This window comes from Pseudorasbora parva, chromosome 2, assembly GCF_024679245.1.
Source record: "Pseudorasbora parva isolate DD20220531a chromosome 2, ASM2467924v1, whole genome shotgun sequence".
Classification (NCBI taxonomy): domain Eukaryota; kingdom Metazoa; phylum Chordata; class Actinopteri; order Cypriniformes; family Gobionidae; genus Pseudorasbora; species Pseudorasbora parva.
Window position 1 is genome coordinate 24,335,329 of NC_090173.1, and position 18,847 is coordinate 24,354,175.

General features: G+C 40.5%; 1 protein-coding gene across 1 annotated transcript; it reads right to left on the reverse strand.

Moving 5' to 3' along the window:
• Positions 1-685: 685 nt before the first annotated feature.
• LOC137038298 (trypsin-like) lies at positions 686-17,287 on the reverse strand. Its single transcript, XM_067412780.1, has 6 exons — positions 17,200-17,287; positions 7,778-7,798; positions 7,511-7,679; positions 6,197-6,465; positions 5,972-6,111; positions 686-1,631 (listed from the first exon to the last, which is right to left on the reverse strand). Exons 1-6 carry the CDS (start codon positions 17,252-17,254, stop codon positions 1,350-1,352), a joined length of 936 nt encoding a protein of 311 aa, XP_067268881.1. The 5' UTR covers positions 17,255-17,287; the 3' UTR covers positions 686-1,349.
• Positions 17,288-18,847: the final 1,560 nt, after the last annotated feature.

Genomic DNA, 18,847 nt, shown 5'->3' on the forward strand with positions numbered 1-18,847 from the left:
TTATTTTAGGTTACAAAGAAAATAATAAATGTGTTCTATCATATTTTGACATATAGGCTACATTATACACTTTAAATAAAATATTGTAGGTCATAAATCATTACTATTGGTGACTATGGCGGTCTCTAGGTTTTGCAAATATTTAACCAAAGAAAAGCAATAAAGGGATAGTTCGCCCAAAATGGTAATTCTTTTGGCATTTAATCACCCTCAAGTTGTTCCAAACCTGTATGAATTTCTTTCTTCTGCGGGACACAAATTAAGATATTTAGAAGAATATTGGTACCCAAACAGTTGATGGGCCCCATTGACTTCTATGGAGGAATAAAAACACAAGAAGTCAATGGCTACACCATCAACTGTTTGGTTACCATTGGTGCATGGGGGACGTTGTCTTGTAAATGGTGATATCTTTCCACACTAATGCAGTCATGGGCTGAAACCTGAACATAACATGAGATTTTGACCAAATGATAAATATAGCTAGTAAACATTATAACTTTTTAAATTATGAAAATGCAATGTGATGCATTTACTTCCTTAGATGTTGTCATTCTAGTGACTGACAACATCAGTTTTTATCTCAAATTTTCTGGTTAAAAACTTGATTTTGGTATGTCTATTTTGACAACAAAGTGTTTATTTATAAAAAAGTAAATAAATAAAAAGGTCATATGTGGTTTCCAGCCGACAGCCAGCAGGGGGGCAAAAACTTTATTTGTATGTCACAATATCAGGCTGCAACACAACACAAATGACATTGGGGAGGGAAAAGTGTTAAGAAAGCATCTAATCATATAGTGATGTCAGTATGTTTGCACAAACTCTGCAATTCAGTGGCATCATGTTGACAGATGAGGTAAAGTTACACTGATAACAGTTTGATTATAAAGTATATTTGAGAGTAAAGATTATAGATCTGGCTATGTGGCTAGTTTGAATTAATCCCTTTTCCCATAGCATCCCGTGTTGCATCATGAGTCATGACACATTACATACAGTACAGATCAGCTTTTTCTGCATTATCCTGAATACTGTATTCATTCTCGGTGAACCCGGCCCAAGTCCTTTACGTCGGGTAAGGTCTTGTTTTTTTAAGTTCTGTAACAAGCATAAAGCTGTTCACACAACAAAAAAAGCAATTAATACATAACAATTCTTACATTTTGCCCCTTAAAAATATCAATTCTGTCCGAAAACTAAGGAAAAGAATTAGAGATCCATTATAATTGCAATCTTTTTATGTTAATTCTAAATAAGAGAAGCTTTCCAACAATAGTACATTTTCTGAAGGGTTAAGAATAATACATCATTTAATAGTTTCTAAGAGAACTTGAATAGCACAATTTCTATGAGGAGAGATATAGGGAGAATATGAAAGGCATTATGGAGAATGTGAGAGAAATGGAAAATAAAAATAGGTCAGGTGAGATTCTGAATCCACGGGAATTGAATTCAACAAATCCAGGCTGGTTGCTGTCCATGTAAGAGTTGATCCAGTCCTGGTACCGAGACACTCTGGTGTACACCCCAGGATATCTGGGTTCAGCACATCCTACACCAAAACTCACAACGCCAGACTGAATCCACTGGAAATCCTTCTTACTGACCATTGGACCTCCAGAGTCTCCCTGCATAGATAAACATTTAATAAAGTCATATAGTCACTAATAAAAAAAGATTTTTTATATTGCAGTATTTATTATAAATTATTTATCGGTGCATTATTTTCATGTGCCCTCATTATCTCCTGGGGTCATTTTGACCCCAAATTCATGTTCTTTTAATTTTTTTAAATTGAGTACTCATCAGAGCGTTCGCACAACCTTTCCTTTCAGTTGAGTTACATTGAAAACTACAAAATTAGCCCATGATTTACATACCCTCAAGTCAAGGTGTATATAACATTCTTCTTTCTGATGAATACAATCAGTTATTTGAATTAACCTTGCCATAGTGAAATAGTAAGAGTTCAGTACATGGACATCACATACTGTGAGTCTCAAACACCATTGCCTCCTACTTTTTATGTAAATCTCATAAATCAAAAACACCATGGAAAAATAAGTGCTTCTCAACATAAACCTAACCGTGACGCAAGCGCTGAGGATCATTTATATGCACGCCCCCAACATTTGCATCTGTCCAAACATGTTCATTGTCAGGCGGAACTGACCCAGCCGAATCATCAAACGACACTTGAGGATAGCAAAACCGGCTCTCATGACACACGTCATGTTTAGGCTGTGCAGGGAATTGTTGTCATATGTCAACAGTCATGGTTGAGGTTTATTATAATCGGATACCACAACAATTTATTTCAAAATCGTTCGTTTGTTCGACCCATTTCAAGCAAGCTTTTCTCAGGGTCTTTAACTGAAGAAAATGGCGACTATATTCCTGCAAGCAGTAAGTAGTGATTTATCTACTTATTGACTGTTTAGAGAATTTCTGATTAAATTGAACGTTTCTTAGAAAGACAGCATTATCTAGATAACGCAAGATGCTAATAACAATAGGAAACACCAAGTACCATACAAAACTAAATAGTGTGTCTAATGACAAAGGGTAATATTATTTTGAATTACAAAATACAACCGTAGATACGTTGCTTACAGATCATTCACTTGATCCTTCTAGCAAACATCACCTTTTCCACCATATAAGTTAAAACGGCAGTCTTTTGACAAGGCTATTTATTTTGTAAAAATATAAGTTATATATTTACATTTTTTGAGAACTGAAGTAGGCCTATGATGTTTTTGCATGCTTGTATTTCAGAGTACATCACAGTCACTGCGTAGCATTGTGACTAATGTCATATAAACATGCAATATCATTGACCAAAAAAGACAAGTCTAAAATGTAGACTGAATGACACTTTAAGCAGAACATGTCGAATGGAGATTGCTGAAATGTAGCTTACTTGTTTATTGGTGTTGTCAGATCATCCACGTGCAAGAGAGGGAGCTCGCATGCATATGGTTGCCAGATTGGATATGTTTAGGTAAAACATTGGATAGTATACAGGTTTTTTCACAGAAAAGCTCTGTTTGGGGGATTTAATTACGGAAATCTGGCAACCGCATACACGTGAGCTCTTTCTAGCGCGCGGATGATCTTAAAACACCAAATAAACAAGTAAGCTGCATTTTATCAATCTCCATTTGAGATGTTCTGCTTAAAGTGTCGTTCAGTCTGTCTGTGTTCTGTCATAATGGTCAGGACTCACGAGCTGAACGGCTGAACTGCTGTGCTTTGAGCTGCTGAAATAAGCCAATCAGAGCAGAGCTCATCATTAATATTCATGACCTTTCCAAATAAGGCAAAAACAGAGCATTACATCCTAGGGACAATTTATAGGGTTGTAAATGGACCTGTAAAACTGTATCTGGACAATGTTTGCCCTTAAATAAGCCAAATACCCTCGATGTAGATATCAGAGAACAATTTAACATATTGTTTCAAATCATTCTAGCTTTATAAATGCAGGGATTGTTGCTCTGTTTTTGAAGTCCATTAAAATGCATCTTTCCGTCAAATAGCGTGCTCCACAAAGCTGTGGGGCATTAATAAAGGCTTTCTGAAGAAAATTGTTGTGTTTGTGTAAGAAAAACTACCATATTTAAAACTTTTTTTAATTAAAGTTTCGGCCGATCACCTTCTGTGGAAAAGTTTCAACACATTATTTTGTTAAATGTGTAAACCGGCCGAAATGTTATTTTATAAAGTTTTAAATAAGGATATTTTTCTTTCACAAACACATCAATTCACTTTTAAAGGCATTTATTAACCTCCCGGAGCCTTGTGGAGCACATTATTTGATGGACAGATGCATTTTTATGGACTTCAAAAACAAAGCAACAATCCCTGCCATTATAAAGTTTGGATTAGCCAGGACTTGTTTAATATACAGTGGACAAAAAAGTATTTTGTCAGCCACCAATTGTGCAAGTTCTCCCACTAAAAAAGATGAGAGAGGCCTGTCATTTTTTATCATAGGTACACTTCAACTATGAGAGACATAATGGGAAAATACATTTTGAAAATCCCATTGTCTGGTTTTTAAAGAATTTATTTGCAAATTATGGTGGGAAATAGGTATTTGGTTACCTGTAAAAAGCAAGATTTTTGACTCTCACAGACCTGTAACTTCTTCTTTAAGAGGCTCCTCTCTCCTTCACTCGTTACCTGTATTAATGGCGCCTGCATTAAAATCGTTATCAGTATAAAAGACACCTGTCCGCAACATCAATCAGACTCCAAACTCCACAAGACAAAAGAGCTGTCAAAGGACACCAGAAACAAAATTGTAGTAGCTCGGTGTGAAGAAATCAACTGTGGGAGCAAATAATAAAAAATAGAAGACATTCACTGATAATCTCCCTTGACTCCCCCTGCTTAAGCCAGTATATGTCCAGGCCCGTCTGAAGTTTGCTAGATAGCATTTGGATGATCCAAAAGAGGATTGGGAGAAAGTCATATGGTCAGATGAAACCAAAGTAGAACTTTTTAGTAAAAACTCAACTTGTCATGTTTGGAGGAGAAAGAATGATGAGTTGCATCCATAGAACACAATACCTACTGTGAAGAATGGGGGTGGAAACATTATGCTTTGGGAATGTTTTTCTACAAAGGGACCAGGACGACTGATCTGTTTTAAAAGAAAGAATGAATGGGGCCATGTATCATGAGATTTTGAGTAAAAACCTCCTTCCATCAGCAAGGGCATTGAAGATCAAATGGGGCTGTGTCTTTCAGCATGACAATGATCCCAAACACACCACGAGGCAACGAAGGAGTGGCTTCGTAAGACGCATTTCAAGGTCCTGGAGTGGCCTAGCCAGTCTCCAGATCTCAACCCTATAGAAAATCTTTGGAGGGAGTTGAAAACCTTGTTGCCCAGTGACAGCCCCAAAACATCACTGCTCTAGAGGAGATCTTCATGGAGGAATGGGCCAAACTGCCAGTAACAGTGCGTAAAAACCTTGACCAAATACTTATTTTCCACCATAATTTGCAAATAAATTCTTTAAAAAAAAATCTCATTCTCTCTCTCATAGTTGGAGTGTATCTATGATGAAAATTACAGGCCTCTCTCATCTTTTTATGTTCGAAAACTTGCACAATTGGTGGCTGAGTAAATACTTTTTTGTCCCACTGTAAGTCAACTTTTATTCATCTGATAGAAGAATGTCATATACACCTAGGATAACTTGAGGGTGAGTAAATCATAGGCTAATTTTCATTTTTGGGGGAACTATCCCTTTCAGGCCATCTTGTGGCAATAGGCATGAATGGTCAAGTTATATTATTATTTTTCCACAAGAGGTCACCAGAGACACCCAATGGATTCTATGATGATGTTTTAGCTTGTCTTTGCATGCGCTGCAGTTATTTTGTTTTGTTTTGTTTTTATTAAGTGAAGAACGTGCCAATTTATATTAATAATCTTGTTAAAATCCAGTAATTTACAGGGGGGGAAAAGATTAATCGTTTTTAATAATTTTACTTAATTTATTAATTATGATTAATAATTTAAATTAAGAAAATATGCAAAAATTACAAATTGCCAAACCAAAATACAATTACAACTCTTCTTCAAACAAATCATTCACTGGGCGAAGCTTTTCACCCATTTGAAATCACAGCAATAAAGCACAATGATCCAATCAATGGCCAGTAGATAAAATCAACTCCTGCTCTATGTTTTTTTCTTGTTTGAGAAGCTGCTTCGCTCGGATATATGTACACAATAGGGAAGAAAAGATGATCACAACTTCCATTTCATGCTGAATATGCTACAACTAAATGTAACATGTGGGAGTTTTATGGTTTTGATGTTTGGATTAGGAAAATTGGGCAACGCTGATAGTAAAAGTAATGTAAAGTTCAGTGCAAAACTATTTTAAAACTAGTTTTAGTTTTTTGGTAAATTAAAAAAGGTTCAAATGAATGACTGATGTCTTACCTGACATGAATCTTTCCCTCCCTGAGTTAATCCAGCACAAATCATATTGCTTGTGATGCCACCTCCATAAGCAAAATTACAGTCGATGTTGCTCACAATTGGTATCATCACCTCCTGCAGTATGTCAGGAATCTGGGTGTCTGTGTCAGATCAGATAAGCATTTTAATGGCCAATTGCTGAGATTTACAGTATTTACAAGTATTCATATACAAATATTTGCTCACCTCCAGATTGTAACAGGCCCCATCCAGTGACCCAGCTCTCTGTATCTTCAGCAAATGTACTACCGGCTGCCGCCAGACAGACTGGCTGAATATAATCAGAGAAAGTCACAGAGGAAGAGAGTCGGAGCAGTGCTATGTCATTGTCATTGGTAAGGCTGTCAAAGTTAGGATGGGTGATGACTCGACTCGCTGTCCTGATTTCCTTAAAAGGGTTTGAACCCGACTGGCTCTGAAGTCCAAGGTAGATCTCAATGGTACCCATGGAGGAGCTGAGAATAGGCAATGTCAGTTTTAAGTCCACTCTCATCAATTTATAGTGTTTTCTTGAGTTGTAATAAAAGGTGGGGTAAGTGATTTCTGGTAACCGTTGATGATATTTCAAATCACCAAAACAAACACAGTCCTATTTTGATAGCTCCGCCCTGCACATACGGAACTCAAGCACTGACTATGGCAGAATCTGTGTGTTACTATGGAAAATTTATTTTACTGTCTATGGGAAAACCAGGTTGAATGTTCAATGAAAAAGTCAAATGGTTCTCATGAACAACTCGATCACGACTTCGACAGTCCAACTTATGAACATATTACAATTACGAAAAGATCGAGGGTTATAGCGAACACAAAAACACAAATGGTTCTCAAGAACAACTCGATAGCACAAGCACGACAGTCCAACAAACAAACATGTTACAATTATGATACGATTAGAGGGTTATAATGAAAAGAGGTAACAAACAGTATACTAGGATATTATCTTACTTGTCGGACACATTTTGTGAGCTGATGCTTGAAACAGACAGAGAGGATTTAGATGCTCCATACGGTGTGAAAATGAACTCGTAAAATCGCTGAAGTGAACGAAAATACGATCGCAAATAAACCAACAAGTGAACAAGACACACGACCATATTCAAGCAAAAGCTAGCATACGTAGTTCTGTGAAACAAAACAAAATCAATGTTACTCGCCTATCGAGAAGAAGTAAAGCAACCTCGGTGTCCGATTGCATGCTTTCGCTCCTTGAGTTCTGTCCATCGCTGAAAAGCTGACACTTCTTGCCTGATCATAAGCCTTTTTTGTTCCACATATATTTTCCACTTTTTTCTTTTATTTGCCATATCTTTTTTTCTGCTAAAGGTTAATGTCGTGTGTTGTGTTTTTTGAATAGTGACGTGCACTGAGCGCTGTTTTTCTCCCCGTCATTAGTAGACATTTCCCTTATTGCTGAATGGCTGCGAGTTTATTCAGTTACTTGGCCTGTTTTGTTAAAAAGTTTTGAAATAACACATAGCCCACCTTTACGCTTCATACCTTTGGAAGCAGTGAGCTGCAGACAAAACCCAGTCTTTATTGATTAGACTCCCGCCACAAAAATGCCCATTCAACCTGACACTTTGAATGCTGACTTGCCACGGCCAGGACCCTGCCGTTGCATTTTCTCCTCCAACAATCTTGTTGTTTCGGGGAGCTTGACCACATACTGAATATAGAAAAGAAAAATTAGGGATTTCCCAATTAAAATGCCCTACACATATATGTGGTACAAGAGTGTTATGATAATTAAGAACAACAACTTACCATCTAACTGGCTGAGAGAACCTATAAGGTAAATAGAGACCAAATATTTAGAAAAACCCATACAAAGCTGATAAATGGGTTTGTGTTACCTGCAACCGCAGTTTCATCTGTTACACAAATGTTGATATAGCCTATACAGGGACCAGCTAATAGTTGCTGTGCAAATGACAGTAGAAGTTGCAGCATTTAGCCTGTTAGAGCATCTGACGCCCATGCTGGTGGACCCGGGTTCGAGTCCTGCTTGGAGTGGGCGGTTCAAATAGGAGGGTTTACAACTACATTACATTCTGTGGTGAATCTAGCTGAAAACAGCTGCGAATATGTAAATACATAACAGTGGTCATAATACCTCAAGGGAAATTGGAAAACTCCAATGCACAACGTTTGTCAATCCAGCACCACCACCTTTACCTTGCAGATACTACAGTGAAGAAATATGGTGTTTTGCCACAAATTTATACTTTATATACAGTACAGGCCAAAAGTTTTGACACATTACTATTTGTAATGTTTTTGAAAGAAGTTTCTTCTGCTCATCAAGCCTGCATTTATTGGATCAAAAATACAGAAAAAAAATAATATATTAATATTGTGATAGCCTATATTATTAGAATTTAAAATAATTGGTTTTCAATTGCAAATGTTTTAAAAATAAAAATCTTTTGTAACAACAATATACACTACTGGTCAGTAATTTGGGGTCAGTCAGTTTTTTTTTTTTTTTTAAGAAATCAATTATTTTATTCGGCAATTAAATTGATACAAAATTGAAATAGTAAATGAGATTTATATTATTTGAAAATATGTTTTTATTTTGAATAAATGCAGTTCTTTTGAACCTTTTATTCATCAAATATATTAGGCAGCAGAACTGTTTCCAACACTCATAATAAATCATATTTGAATGATTTCTGAAGGATCATGTGACACTGAAGACTGGAGTAACGATCTTGAAAATTCAGCTTTGCATCACAAAAATAAATGATCATTTAAAGTATAATAAATTGAAAACCAAATATTTTAAAATGTAATAATCTATCACAATATAAAAAATATTTAAAAATCTGTATTTTTGATCAAATAAATACAGGCTTGACAAACAGAAGAAACTTTTTGGCCTGTACTGTACTGTACTGTATATATATATATATATATATATATATATATATATATATATATATATATATATATATATATATATATATATAAAAGAAACAGTGGAGCATGTAATATACGAGTGTAAAAGGTATGAAGAAGAAAGAAAGGAATTAATGATATATTTAAACAAAAAGGTAAGGCAAATAATAATTTGGAATATATATTAGGATATGATTTTAATAGAGACAGAGTAGGATAAATGACGTTAATAAAATACTTATATAAATCTGGGTTAAGTGAAAGGATTTAAATATAGAACGCGGATGATCTAGTCTATTCTGGATCTCAGGACACCACATAATTAGACTGGAGGAGCTGAACACGCAGCGCCAGGTGGGTCCTGGGAAGAAGGAATAGGATAGAGCATCGTTTTTGTTTTTTTATGTGTGTATATGATAGGAAAAGAGTAAACGCAAGAACAATTTGATGAATAAACTGCGACTGCATAACAGCAAAAGTAGGTGGCGATATGCACATAGTATGCAAAGAGCCAGTAAACAGAAGAAGAAGAAGTAAAGTTCATGGGACTCTAATGGTGTATAGTGTTCTGTTCTGAATTTGATTCAAATAAAGCCTGTTTGTTTGGAAGTCCTGGATTTCCTTCATCCTCGCTACATCTACACGTGACAGAAGACTGGACCTAAATTGCCACGACTTCCATTCTAAAATGGGCATCTTTCTGACCCCAGCCTCTCACGTGTCCCCAGCAAACATCTCTTCAGTGGCGACGGATCGTCGGTGTTGGCTTCGACAGAACGGTGGCCCACTGGAGAGGTATGTGGAGGAATTTGTTGAGCTTGCCAATCTGGTGGACTGGCCAGATGCTTCTTAAAACGTGTTTTTTCTGATGGGTCTGGACGAGGACACTAAGCATGGACCCCATTAATTAAGGACAACATTTTTCTATTTTTAAATTTGTTTTATTACATTTGTAATAGTTCTAATGAATTTTCATTTAAGTCAAGTGTTAATTAAATGAGAGGCTCGAAAGAAGGATAACAGTGACTTGTTAACTCTTTAAAAATATTATTGTTTTTAAAGGAATACTTCGATCCAAAATGTCATAATTTCCTTTGTCATTCCAAATCTGAATGACTTTCTGTCTGTAACATAAAAGAAAACAATTTGAGTCTGTTTTTTGTTTTTATACAATAGAAGTCAAGGGTAACCAAAATGTTTTGGTTTATATTCAATATTATCTATCATTATCCATGTCCTAGTCTTGTTTAATCATGCATTTTTAATTTGAGGCCCTAACCCTGGCAAAAACAGTCAAGGGCGAACTCGTGGGCCACATGGCCTGGATTTGCCAAAAAAAATTAAATCATAAAACATTACTTTTCAAATAAAACAAGTTGCATATTTCCCATATATTGAATGACTGCCAATCTTCTTTTCTATTCATCAGAAGAAAGAAATTCATAAAGGTTTGGAGGGTGAGTAAATGATGACAAATGTTTTACATTTTTGGGTGCACTCCCTTTAACATAGGTGCTAAAATAAATACATATTTTTAATTGTGTTATGGTTTAAGTATGTTGTTGTTGTTGAATATGTGTAAGACTTTTGGATGTAAAGTGACTTAAAATGACCATGCATGGTGGGAGGGATTAAAATTATTCAGTGTATATGTGTGTCACATCTGGTTTTAAGTTTTGTTTCATGTTAATGTTTTAGGTCCTTTATTTTTTAATTCTTACAAAGTTCAGGCACTGATCAGGTAGTCAGCCCATTGACAGATTCCCTGGTCAGTGCCCTGAACTAGGCAGCTGATTGAGGAGCACACTGCGTCTTGTGCTTCCCCTGTGTGTGTCATGTTCTGATTGGTTGTTCTTGCCATGTGCCCTGTGCTCTTCATGGTTCATGATTAGATTTTTCACAGGTTTTCCTTGCTTAGTGATTAGTTCTTGTGTATAACTTTAGCCTTCATGTTACCATTGTATTTTTTTATGTTTTGCTTTGTTCCTTGTTCCTTCTGTTGATGAGTGTTCTGTTAAATTTTCATAGTCAAGTCCAAACTTGTTTTGTTGTATTCTGTTTATTAAACTGCACGTGTTCAATGGACTATTGTGACAATGCACATGGGGACCTTGAGTCGAAACAAAGTTCTCCTTGGGGACAATAAAGTATACTGAACTGTAACAGTTTACAGTATGTAAAGTGTTTTTGTGTATATTATAACTTGGACTAGTAATTACGTTTTAATATTCTTAAAATACTCTTGATGTAATATGTTTCTATCATTTGTGAAGTCAAAGGGATGTTATAACTTATGACATTTCAGGAAATCGTCTCAGGTTACGTATGTAACCATGGTTCCCTGAGAGGGAACGAGATGCTGCGTCGAAACGCTAGGGGACGCCTCTGCGTACCATGTCATGAAGCACTTGTATAATCAGTCCAATAGCGGTGACGATACGTCACGGGCGGGTGACGTCATCGACCAGGAAGCTATAAAGCATACCCGGACCAAATAGTTACTAGCTTCTGGAAAAGTCGAACAAATCGATCACAGGCATGCCGGGAGTATGGCATCGCGACGCAGCGTCTCGTTCGCTCTCAGGGAACCATGGTTACATACGTAACCTGAGACGTTCCCTATCTCGAGGGAACTTCGAGCTGCGTCGAAACGCTAGGGGACCTCAATACCCACGCCGCCAGAGTCCCAAATGTCTGTATGTGTGATTTAACCCAGAAACACCCGGGACCCCGGAGTAGAGGCTACGTCTAGATTGTAAAACCTCACAAATGTATGCGGAGAGGACCACCTAGCCGCATCACAAACCTCTGGCAGTGAAACTCCCGAAATAAGAGCCATAGAGGCAGCCATACTCCTAGTGGAGTGGACGCGGACCCTCATAGGTGAAGGCTGTCCGGCCGACTATCCACTTACTAAGCGTCTGCTTTGAAGCCGATTTTTCCTTGCTCGAGGACCCAAAACATACGAACAACTGTTCTGACTTTCGCCACAGGGCAGCTCTGTGGACATATGCATCTAGGGCCCTGACCAGACATAGCAGATTTAGCTTCTCTTGGTCTTGACTAGTGAACGGAGGCGGACAGAAAGCCTGCAGCATTACTGGTCCCGGCACATTGTGCGGGACCTTGGGAACATATCCTTCCCTCAGGAAGAGAAATGCTTTCACCATTCCTGGTACAAACTCAAGGCAAGAGGGTGCTACTGATAGAGCCTGTAGGTCTCCTTAAAGCCCTGCATTTATGCCCGAGCCCGACGGGCCCCAACTTTTTTACGCCCCTAGGGCCGGGCTTCAGGCCAATTTTCACGTCATACCTAAAACGCGGGCCGGGCTTCGGGCCTTTTTTAGGCTTCTCCTTCGTTTTATATTTATTTTATTAATTAAAAGGAACAATGAGATGTTCTGCGCTGGTGGAAACAACACGAGACCATAATAGTTAACTTAACGCGACTGTCAAGATGGCTCGCACAGTGTTCAGAGCATAGGTTCAGAGTCCGCGCCAGCAGCAGAATCGTTTGCTTCCGTTGCTGTAAACTCCGTTAAATGAGCATATACCCCGGGAATTGAAGATCGGATTTATATTCATTTTGCGTAGGTGTAAGGTAGGCTATAAGACAACCTGCATGTTCTTTTTTTTGTTTTTGTTTTTTTGTTTTTTGATTGTTTAGCTTCGTTTGCGAGAGCCGCGTGCCCCTTTCCCAATTACACGTATGGACTGCCGTGGGCAGTAAAACATACGGGAGTCCCAGGGGTGGCCCTGGCCCTGTTGGGCGGGGGACAGTCACCGCTAGGCTCTGCCAGGTCCTAAAGCTTTGCGTTCTGTCCACATACGTCCGAAGTGCTCGGACAGGACAGAGAAAAGCTAGGGCTGGGTCTGCCTCCTCCGGCAGCGCTTGCAGGTTCACCACCTGGTCCCGGAAGGGAGTGGTGGGAACCTTGGGCACGTATCCAGGCCGGGGTCTCAGGATTACGTGAGAGTAGTCCGGCCCGAATTCCAGGCATGATTCATCGACCGAAAATGCCTGCAGGTCCCCTACCCTCTTGATAGAGGCCAATGCAGTCAGGAGTACTGTCATTAGAGACAGAATTTTTAACTCCACTGACTGCAAAGGCTCAAATGGAGGTCTCTGAAGTGCACTGAGCACCAGAGACAGGTCCGAAGAGGGTATAGAGGAGGGGCGAGGCGGATTTAATCACCTCGCACCCCTCAGGAACCTGACGATCAGGTCGTGCTTCCCCAAAGACTTACCTTTAACTAGTTCGTGATGGGCAGCGATTGCGGCCACCCGTCTTGTAGGAAGGAAAGCACGGCCCTGACCGAACACCTTCGGGGGTCTTCTCGGTGAGAAGAGCACTAGTCGACGAACAGGTTCCACTTCAATGCATAGAGGTGCCTCGTAGAGGGAGCTCTAGCGGAAGCGATGGTGTCTGCCACAGCCTGTGGCAGGCCACCTAGAACCTCCACGTCCCATCCAGGGACCAGACATGGAGTTTCCAGAGGTCTGGACATGGGTGCCAGAGGGTCCCCCTGTCTCTGAGTCAGGAGGTTCTTCCTCAGAGGAATGGGCCAAGGAGGTGCTGTCGCAAGGAGCACTAGTTCCAAGAACCATGTCCTGTTGGGCCAGCATGGCGCCACCAATAGGACTTGCTCCTCGCCCTCCCTGACCTTGCACAGTGTCTGTGCAAGAAGGCTCACTGGGGAAAACGCATGTTTGCGTAGGCCCCGGGGCCAGCTGTGTGCCAGCGCATCCGTGCCGAGGGTCCCCCTGGTCAGGGAATAAAGCAACTGGCAATGGGCCGTGTCCGGGGCGGCAAACAGGTCTACCTGTGCGGCCTCGAAGCGATCCCAAGTCGGCTGGACCACCTGGGGATGGAGTCACCCCTCTCCCGGAAGCACTGGCTGCCATGAGGGCTCGTCGGCCGCATGATTGAGCCGGCCCGGAGTGGCACGAAGTGATCTCAGATACTTCAGACTCCATAACAGGTGGAGGACAAGTTGCGACATGCGACGGGAACGTATACCACCCTGTTTGTTGATGTACGCTACAACCGCAGTGCTGTCCGTACGGACCAGAACGTGCTTGCCCTTTAGCGGCGTCTTGACACGGCTCAGGGTAAGATGAACTGCTAACAACTCTAGGCATGTGCCATTGCAGTTGAGGCCCCGTCCGCAGACCTGAAACCACAAGCCCGTTGTACGTGGCACCCCAGCCAGTGGATGAGGCATCCGTTTAGACAATCAGAAGCCCGGATACCTGTTCTAGGGGCACCCCCGCCCGTAGAAACACAGGGTCCGACCACAGGCTGAAGGTTTGGCGGCACCTCTGTGTAACTAAGACACGGAGGGATCCGCTGTGCCACGCCCACCTCAGGACTCGGCTGTGTAGCCAGCGTTGAAGCGTGTAGCCAGCATGACCACCGCTCCAGATGCCATATGCCCCAGGAGCCTCTGATAATGTTTCAGTGGAACCGCTGTCCTGCATTTGAATGAATTCAAGCAGTTCAACACTGACTGGACGCGCTCCTCGGTGAGGCTGCTCCATACTGAGAAAAGGGAACCTCTGCGCCGGGCAGGGTTTGCTCTTCTCCCAGTTGACCTGAAGCCCCCACTTGCTGAAGTGCTTTAGCACCATAAGCCCGAAGGGTGGGACCTCATACTAATATGCTTGTTCGTCGAACACAGAGCATAGAAACGGTCTGTGTCGCGGGAGAATCGAGACATGAAAGTACGCGTCCTTCAGGTCGATCGCTGCAGACCAATCTTGGGGACAGATGCATCTGAGGATGTGTTTCTGCATTAACGTTCTGAACGGTAGCCTGTGAAGGGACCGATTTGAGAACTGCAGGTCCAAGATCGGCCGTAACCCGCCGCTTTTCTTGGGTACAATGAAGTACGTATCTTCATATCGGCTGGAGGGACAGGCTCAGTCGCGTCCTTCGCTAGTAGGACTGCAATCCCCGCGTCGGGTCGCGCTTCTTCAACACAGAGGTGAAGGGAACGCCCCTGAGCTTTGGCGGATGCTGGGCGAACCGAATCGCATAGCCGAGTCTGGTTGTGGGAATGAGCCAGCGGGACGGGCTTGGGAGCGCTAGCCAGGCCCCCAGCGACTGCACTAGCGGGAGGCGGCCCGTGGTGGGGTCTGCGTGCGCGTGGCAACACTCACCTACTTCCCCCCTGCTGGCAATTGGAGAGGTGCCTGAGGGTGACAAGGCATGGAAGCGTCGAACACCGCCAAGAGCGCTCTCTTGGCACCCAGAGATTTTGGAAACTGCTCTTTTTGTGAAGTTTTTCAGTTCACTGGCCAGTGGCGGGACAGATGTAATTGTCACAAGGGAGCCCCCCATTCCTCCTCGGGAGCCCGGGGGGAGGAAGTGGTAACCGTGTCCTAACCGTGATCCTCAGGTCACCCCGGCCATCCGTCAAAGTAGGTCTAATCTGCTGGGCAGGAATAGACCTAAATCGAGCTATGGGTAGGGGGACTTCAACTTCCCGGAGGTAGGCGAATCTCGATCTAAGTGCCGAGATCATGTTCCCGCAGTGAGAACACAAACTATCCACAAACGCCGCCTCAGCGTGCTCTAAGCCCAGGCACCTGATACTGCAATTGTGGACGTCAGCAGGCGACAGGGAACGACCGCATCCAGAAACGCACGGGTGGAAATACATCCCAAAAAAGTCGGCACGTCACCCTTGTAGCTCTTTTTGTGAGGAAAATTTGCTCTTTTAGGTGTTGAAGCACCCAGGGATCGACCGCGGCAGAATATACAGGTTTTGTGTGCAGCCTTTTTTTTCTGCTCTCACCAGAAAGCTTTCACACGCTTTCTCTCTCTCTCTTGCTAGATAGAAGACAGTCAGATGCTTCATCAACGCCGTTCGGCTCCGAAGTGAATGACAACAATGCGTGGCGATCGCTTCCGTTTTGTACACGCGTGGCGGGGCGGGGTGCGATATGCAAAGCACGCACGGCAATGTTCATTGGCCCGTTTTCTATATCTCGAAGCTGATAGGGGCTCCCAGAAGTGATCCCAATTCGTCGGTCTTAGTCCGAAATACGTCGAACGTGACCGACTGAAAGGGAACAGTAGTGTTTTTACAGTTGTTGGATGCAGCAGAGAAGAGGAGATCCAAGACTTCCAAACAAAACGGGCTTTATTCAAAATTGACTCGAAACAGAACATCTAACACCATAAACTGAACATACATTGGGTTAACATAACTTAAGACCAGACAAGGAAGGAATTAACATGGAGAAACTAAATACACACTGAAGACTTGACTAACGAGGGGAACAGGTGACACATGACAAGACAAAGCTGAACAGAACTAGACCAACGAGGCGACCGGAAAGTGACGGGAAACAGAACAAAGGAGACAGGAGACAGGAGAAAACATATAAGGATATTTAAAAAAAAAAAAAACACTGGATGGATTTTTATTATTATAGGATAGTTGTGTGCAGTCACTACCAACACACATTTCCATACAATCAGCTTGTAAAAGTGGATGTACCATTATATGACCCCTTTAAAGGGTTTCTTCAGCGATAAGCATATGGCTTTCTATCAGTAGACTGTGGTATATTTGAATGATCGGCTAAATCACATTATATTGAACAGACACGTTCAGTTTTTAGTTGTAGAGTCTGTTCTCTAACTGAACTGATTTTATGAAGATGAACACGGTCGTGGTGGGAAAGTGAAAGTGGTTCAGTAGGTGGCTTTGGGTGTGGCCTCACAGGGCAGTGAAGCATTCTGGGAATTGTTGTCTTTCATCCCAATGAGACAAAAATACATTTTCTGTCTTTTCTCAGTCTAGAAGGCACCAAATTCAAAACTAATTTCACATTTCTACTACATTAATGACCAAGTTTAAATACAGATTCATCTTCCCAGCGCTGAAATCCCTTTAATCCCATTAAAGCCCTTTAATGAATAGAAAGTTCAAAACAACAGCAATTATCTGAAATAGATAGAAAGCTTTTGTAACATTATAAATGCCTTCACTGTCACTGTCACTTCCATTTAATGCTTCCTTGCTGAATAAAGACTTACTTTCTTAAATTTCTTTCAAAAGACTACAATTCTTACAGACCACAAACTTTTGAACAACTATATAAAGTTACAAAAGTAGTTACAAAAGTGTATGGGTTTGTAGTAACAGCAATTTCAGGTCTCGGTGTGTGTTTGTTGCAAAGGTCCAAAGTAACTGGAATTCAATCGACTTGTCATAATTCAACTATTTTAACATTATTAGGCTGACACCTATAAACTTTTGTAGGATCTTACCTGCTATGTTGAGAAGTAGGGTTCCAAAAATACTAAAAGCTGTGTTAAACTTCATATTGTGGTCTGTGTTCTAACTGCTGGGTTTTTTTATGCTCAGGTCTATAATGAGATGTACATCTCTATAATAAGATGACGTGTTCATCACCTCAGCCCCCACCGGCATGAGACTCTGACATACCTTTTACAGTACACACCCATCCCCTAACTATAAAAAAAGATGCTGCCTTAAAATTTTAACTATAAACAACTTGGATGGTTAAGTCTAATCAAGTCCTGTTCTCCTGAGTTGTAAGTCGCTTTGGATAAAAGCGTCTGCTAAATGCATAAATGTAAATGTAAATGTAAGTCGAATTACATTTTAAATTACATTAAACTGACGACTGTAAAAAATGAGTTGAATGTATAAAAATTATAAAAGTTGAACATTTCTTATTTTCATGAGTTAAAAGCAATGTAAAACCTGTTGTCATAACTTATTGATCATATAATTTTTTTATGGTCTACCTGTCATTTTAAGGATTATTTGTTGAGCATGTATCACCTTTCCAATGTCTTGACATGCTCATAAACTCTCTCATACTGTCCCTTACTTGATGAATGCAATAAACAAGAAACTTACCCAGTGAGTCTAAGAATTTTCATCTCCTTCCTTTTCATTATTTTAATCATTTTAAAATCAATTTGTTCTGGTATAAATCAGAAAGAAAAAGATATATATTTGCACAACCATACAAAAAGTTTCATCACAAAGGCAGAATATATTTGATTAAAAATATAGCCTAAATTGTGAAATATTATTTAAAATGACTGTTTACTATTTTAATATCTTTTTAAAATGTAATTTATTCTTACTCTATCACTGCGAGCTCCCAGATATCATCTAAAAAGCGGCGACCACCTCGCCCTCTCCCTCCCTCCTCCTCCATCTGCTGGAGCTGAACCAAAACAGCTGAGACCAGCTCTCAGTGATGTTTGTCTCTATTTCTTTTCTATTACATAATAGGAAATGTAATGCCTTTCCATATGGCAAACCCATCTAAGCTGATGCCTATTACACATCAAACTAATATTACTTTGGGGACAGAAAGTGAGACTGTTAAGTTAGCACTTTTAAATATCCACTCACTTAAAAATAAATCACATCTATTGACCAACTTAATAACCACTAACAATCTGTATTTTATCTTTCTAAATGAAACAGCCCCACATAACCTTACTTTTACGAGTGTCTGCAGAGCAATCTCATGACTGTTCTTAACACTTTTTATCTGACTCAGCACGTAGATGAACCCACACACAACCGTGGCTACAATCTAGATTTCACTCTTATCATAAACATGTCATCGATTGTCATTAAGGATGTAGTCTGATCATTTCTGTATTTTCTTTGATATATCGATCTCTCCCGCCATTGAAGCTAAATCTTATCCTCCAACTCTAGACACACTCGAGCGGCAACAAATCTAATTTAAATAAAAGGTGACTTGACTCGCTCGCCTGTCAGGAGGTCTAGTTTTACCTGTTTTATGAGAACGAACAAAATGTTTCTCGGAAAACATTCCCTTAAGCCATGGGAGATGATGTCACGTCATCAAACCTTTGCATGGAAGAGGAAATGAACTGTACAATGAACTAGTTTGTTTGTTTG

What these genes read in the sequence shown, in the direction of transcription:
- LOC137038298 (XM_067412780.1), bottom strand. Translation starts at nt 17,254, where the DNA reads ATGAAGTTTAACACAGCTTTTAGTATTTTTGGAACCCTACTTCTCAAC. An exon ending in GCAGCTCACTGCTTCCAAAG is followed by an intron (nt 6,466 to 7,510) that starts GTATGAAGCGTA and finishes GCCTATTCTCAG; the next exon opens with CTCCTCCATGGGTACCATTG. An exon ending in GGGCCTGTTACAATCTGGAG is followed by an intron (nt 6,112 to 6,196) that starts GTGAGCAAATAT and finishes GATCTGACACAG; the next exon opens with ACACCCAGATTCCTGACATA.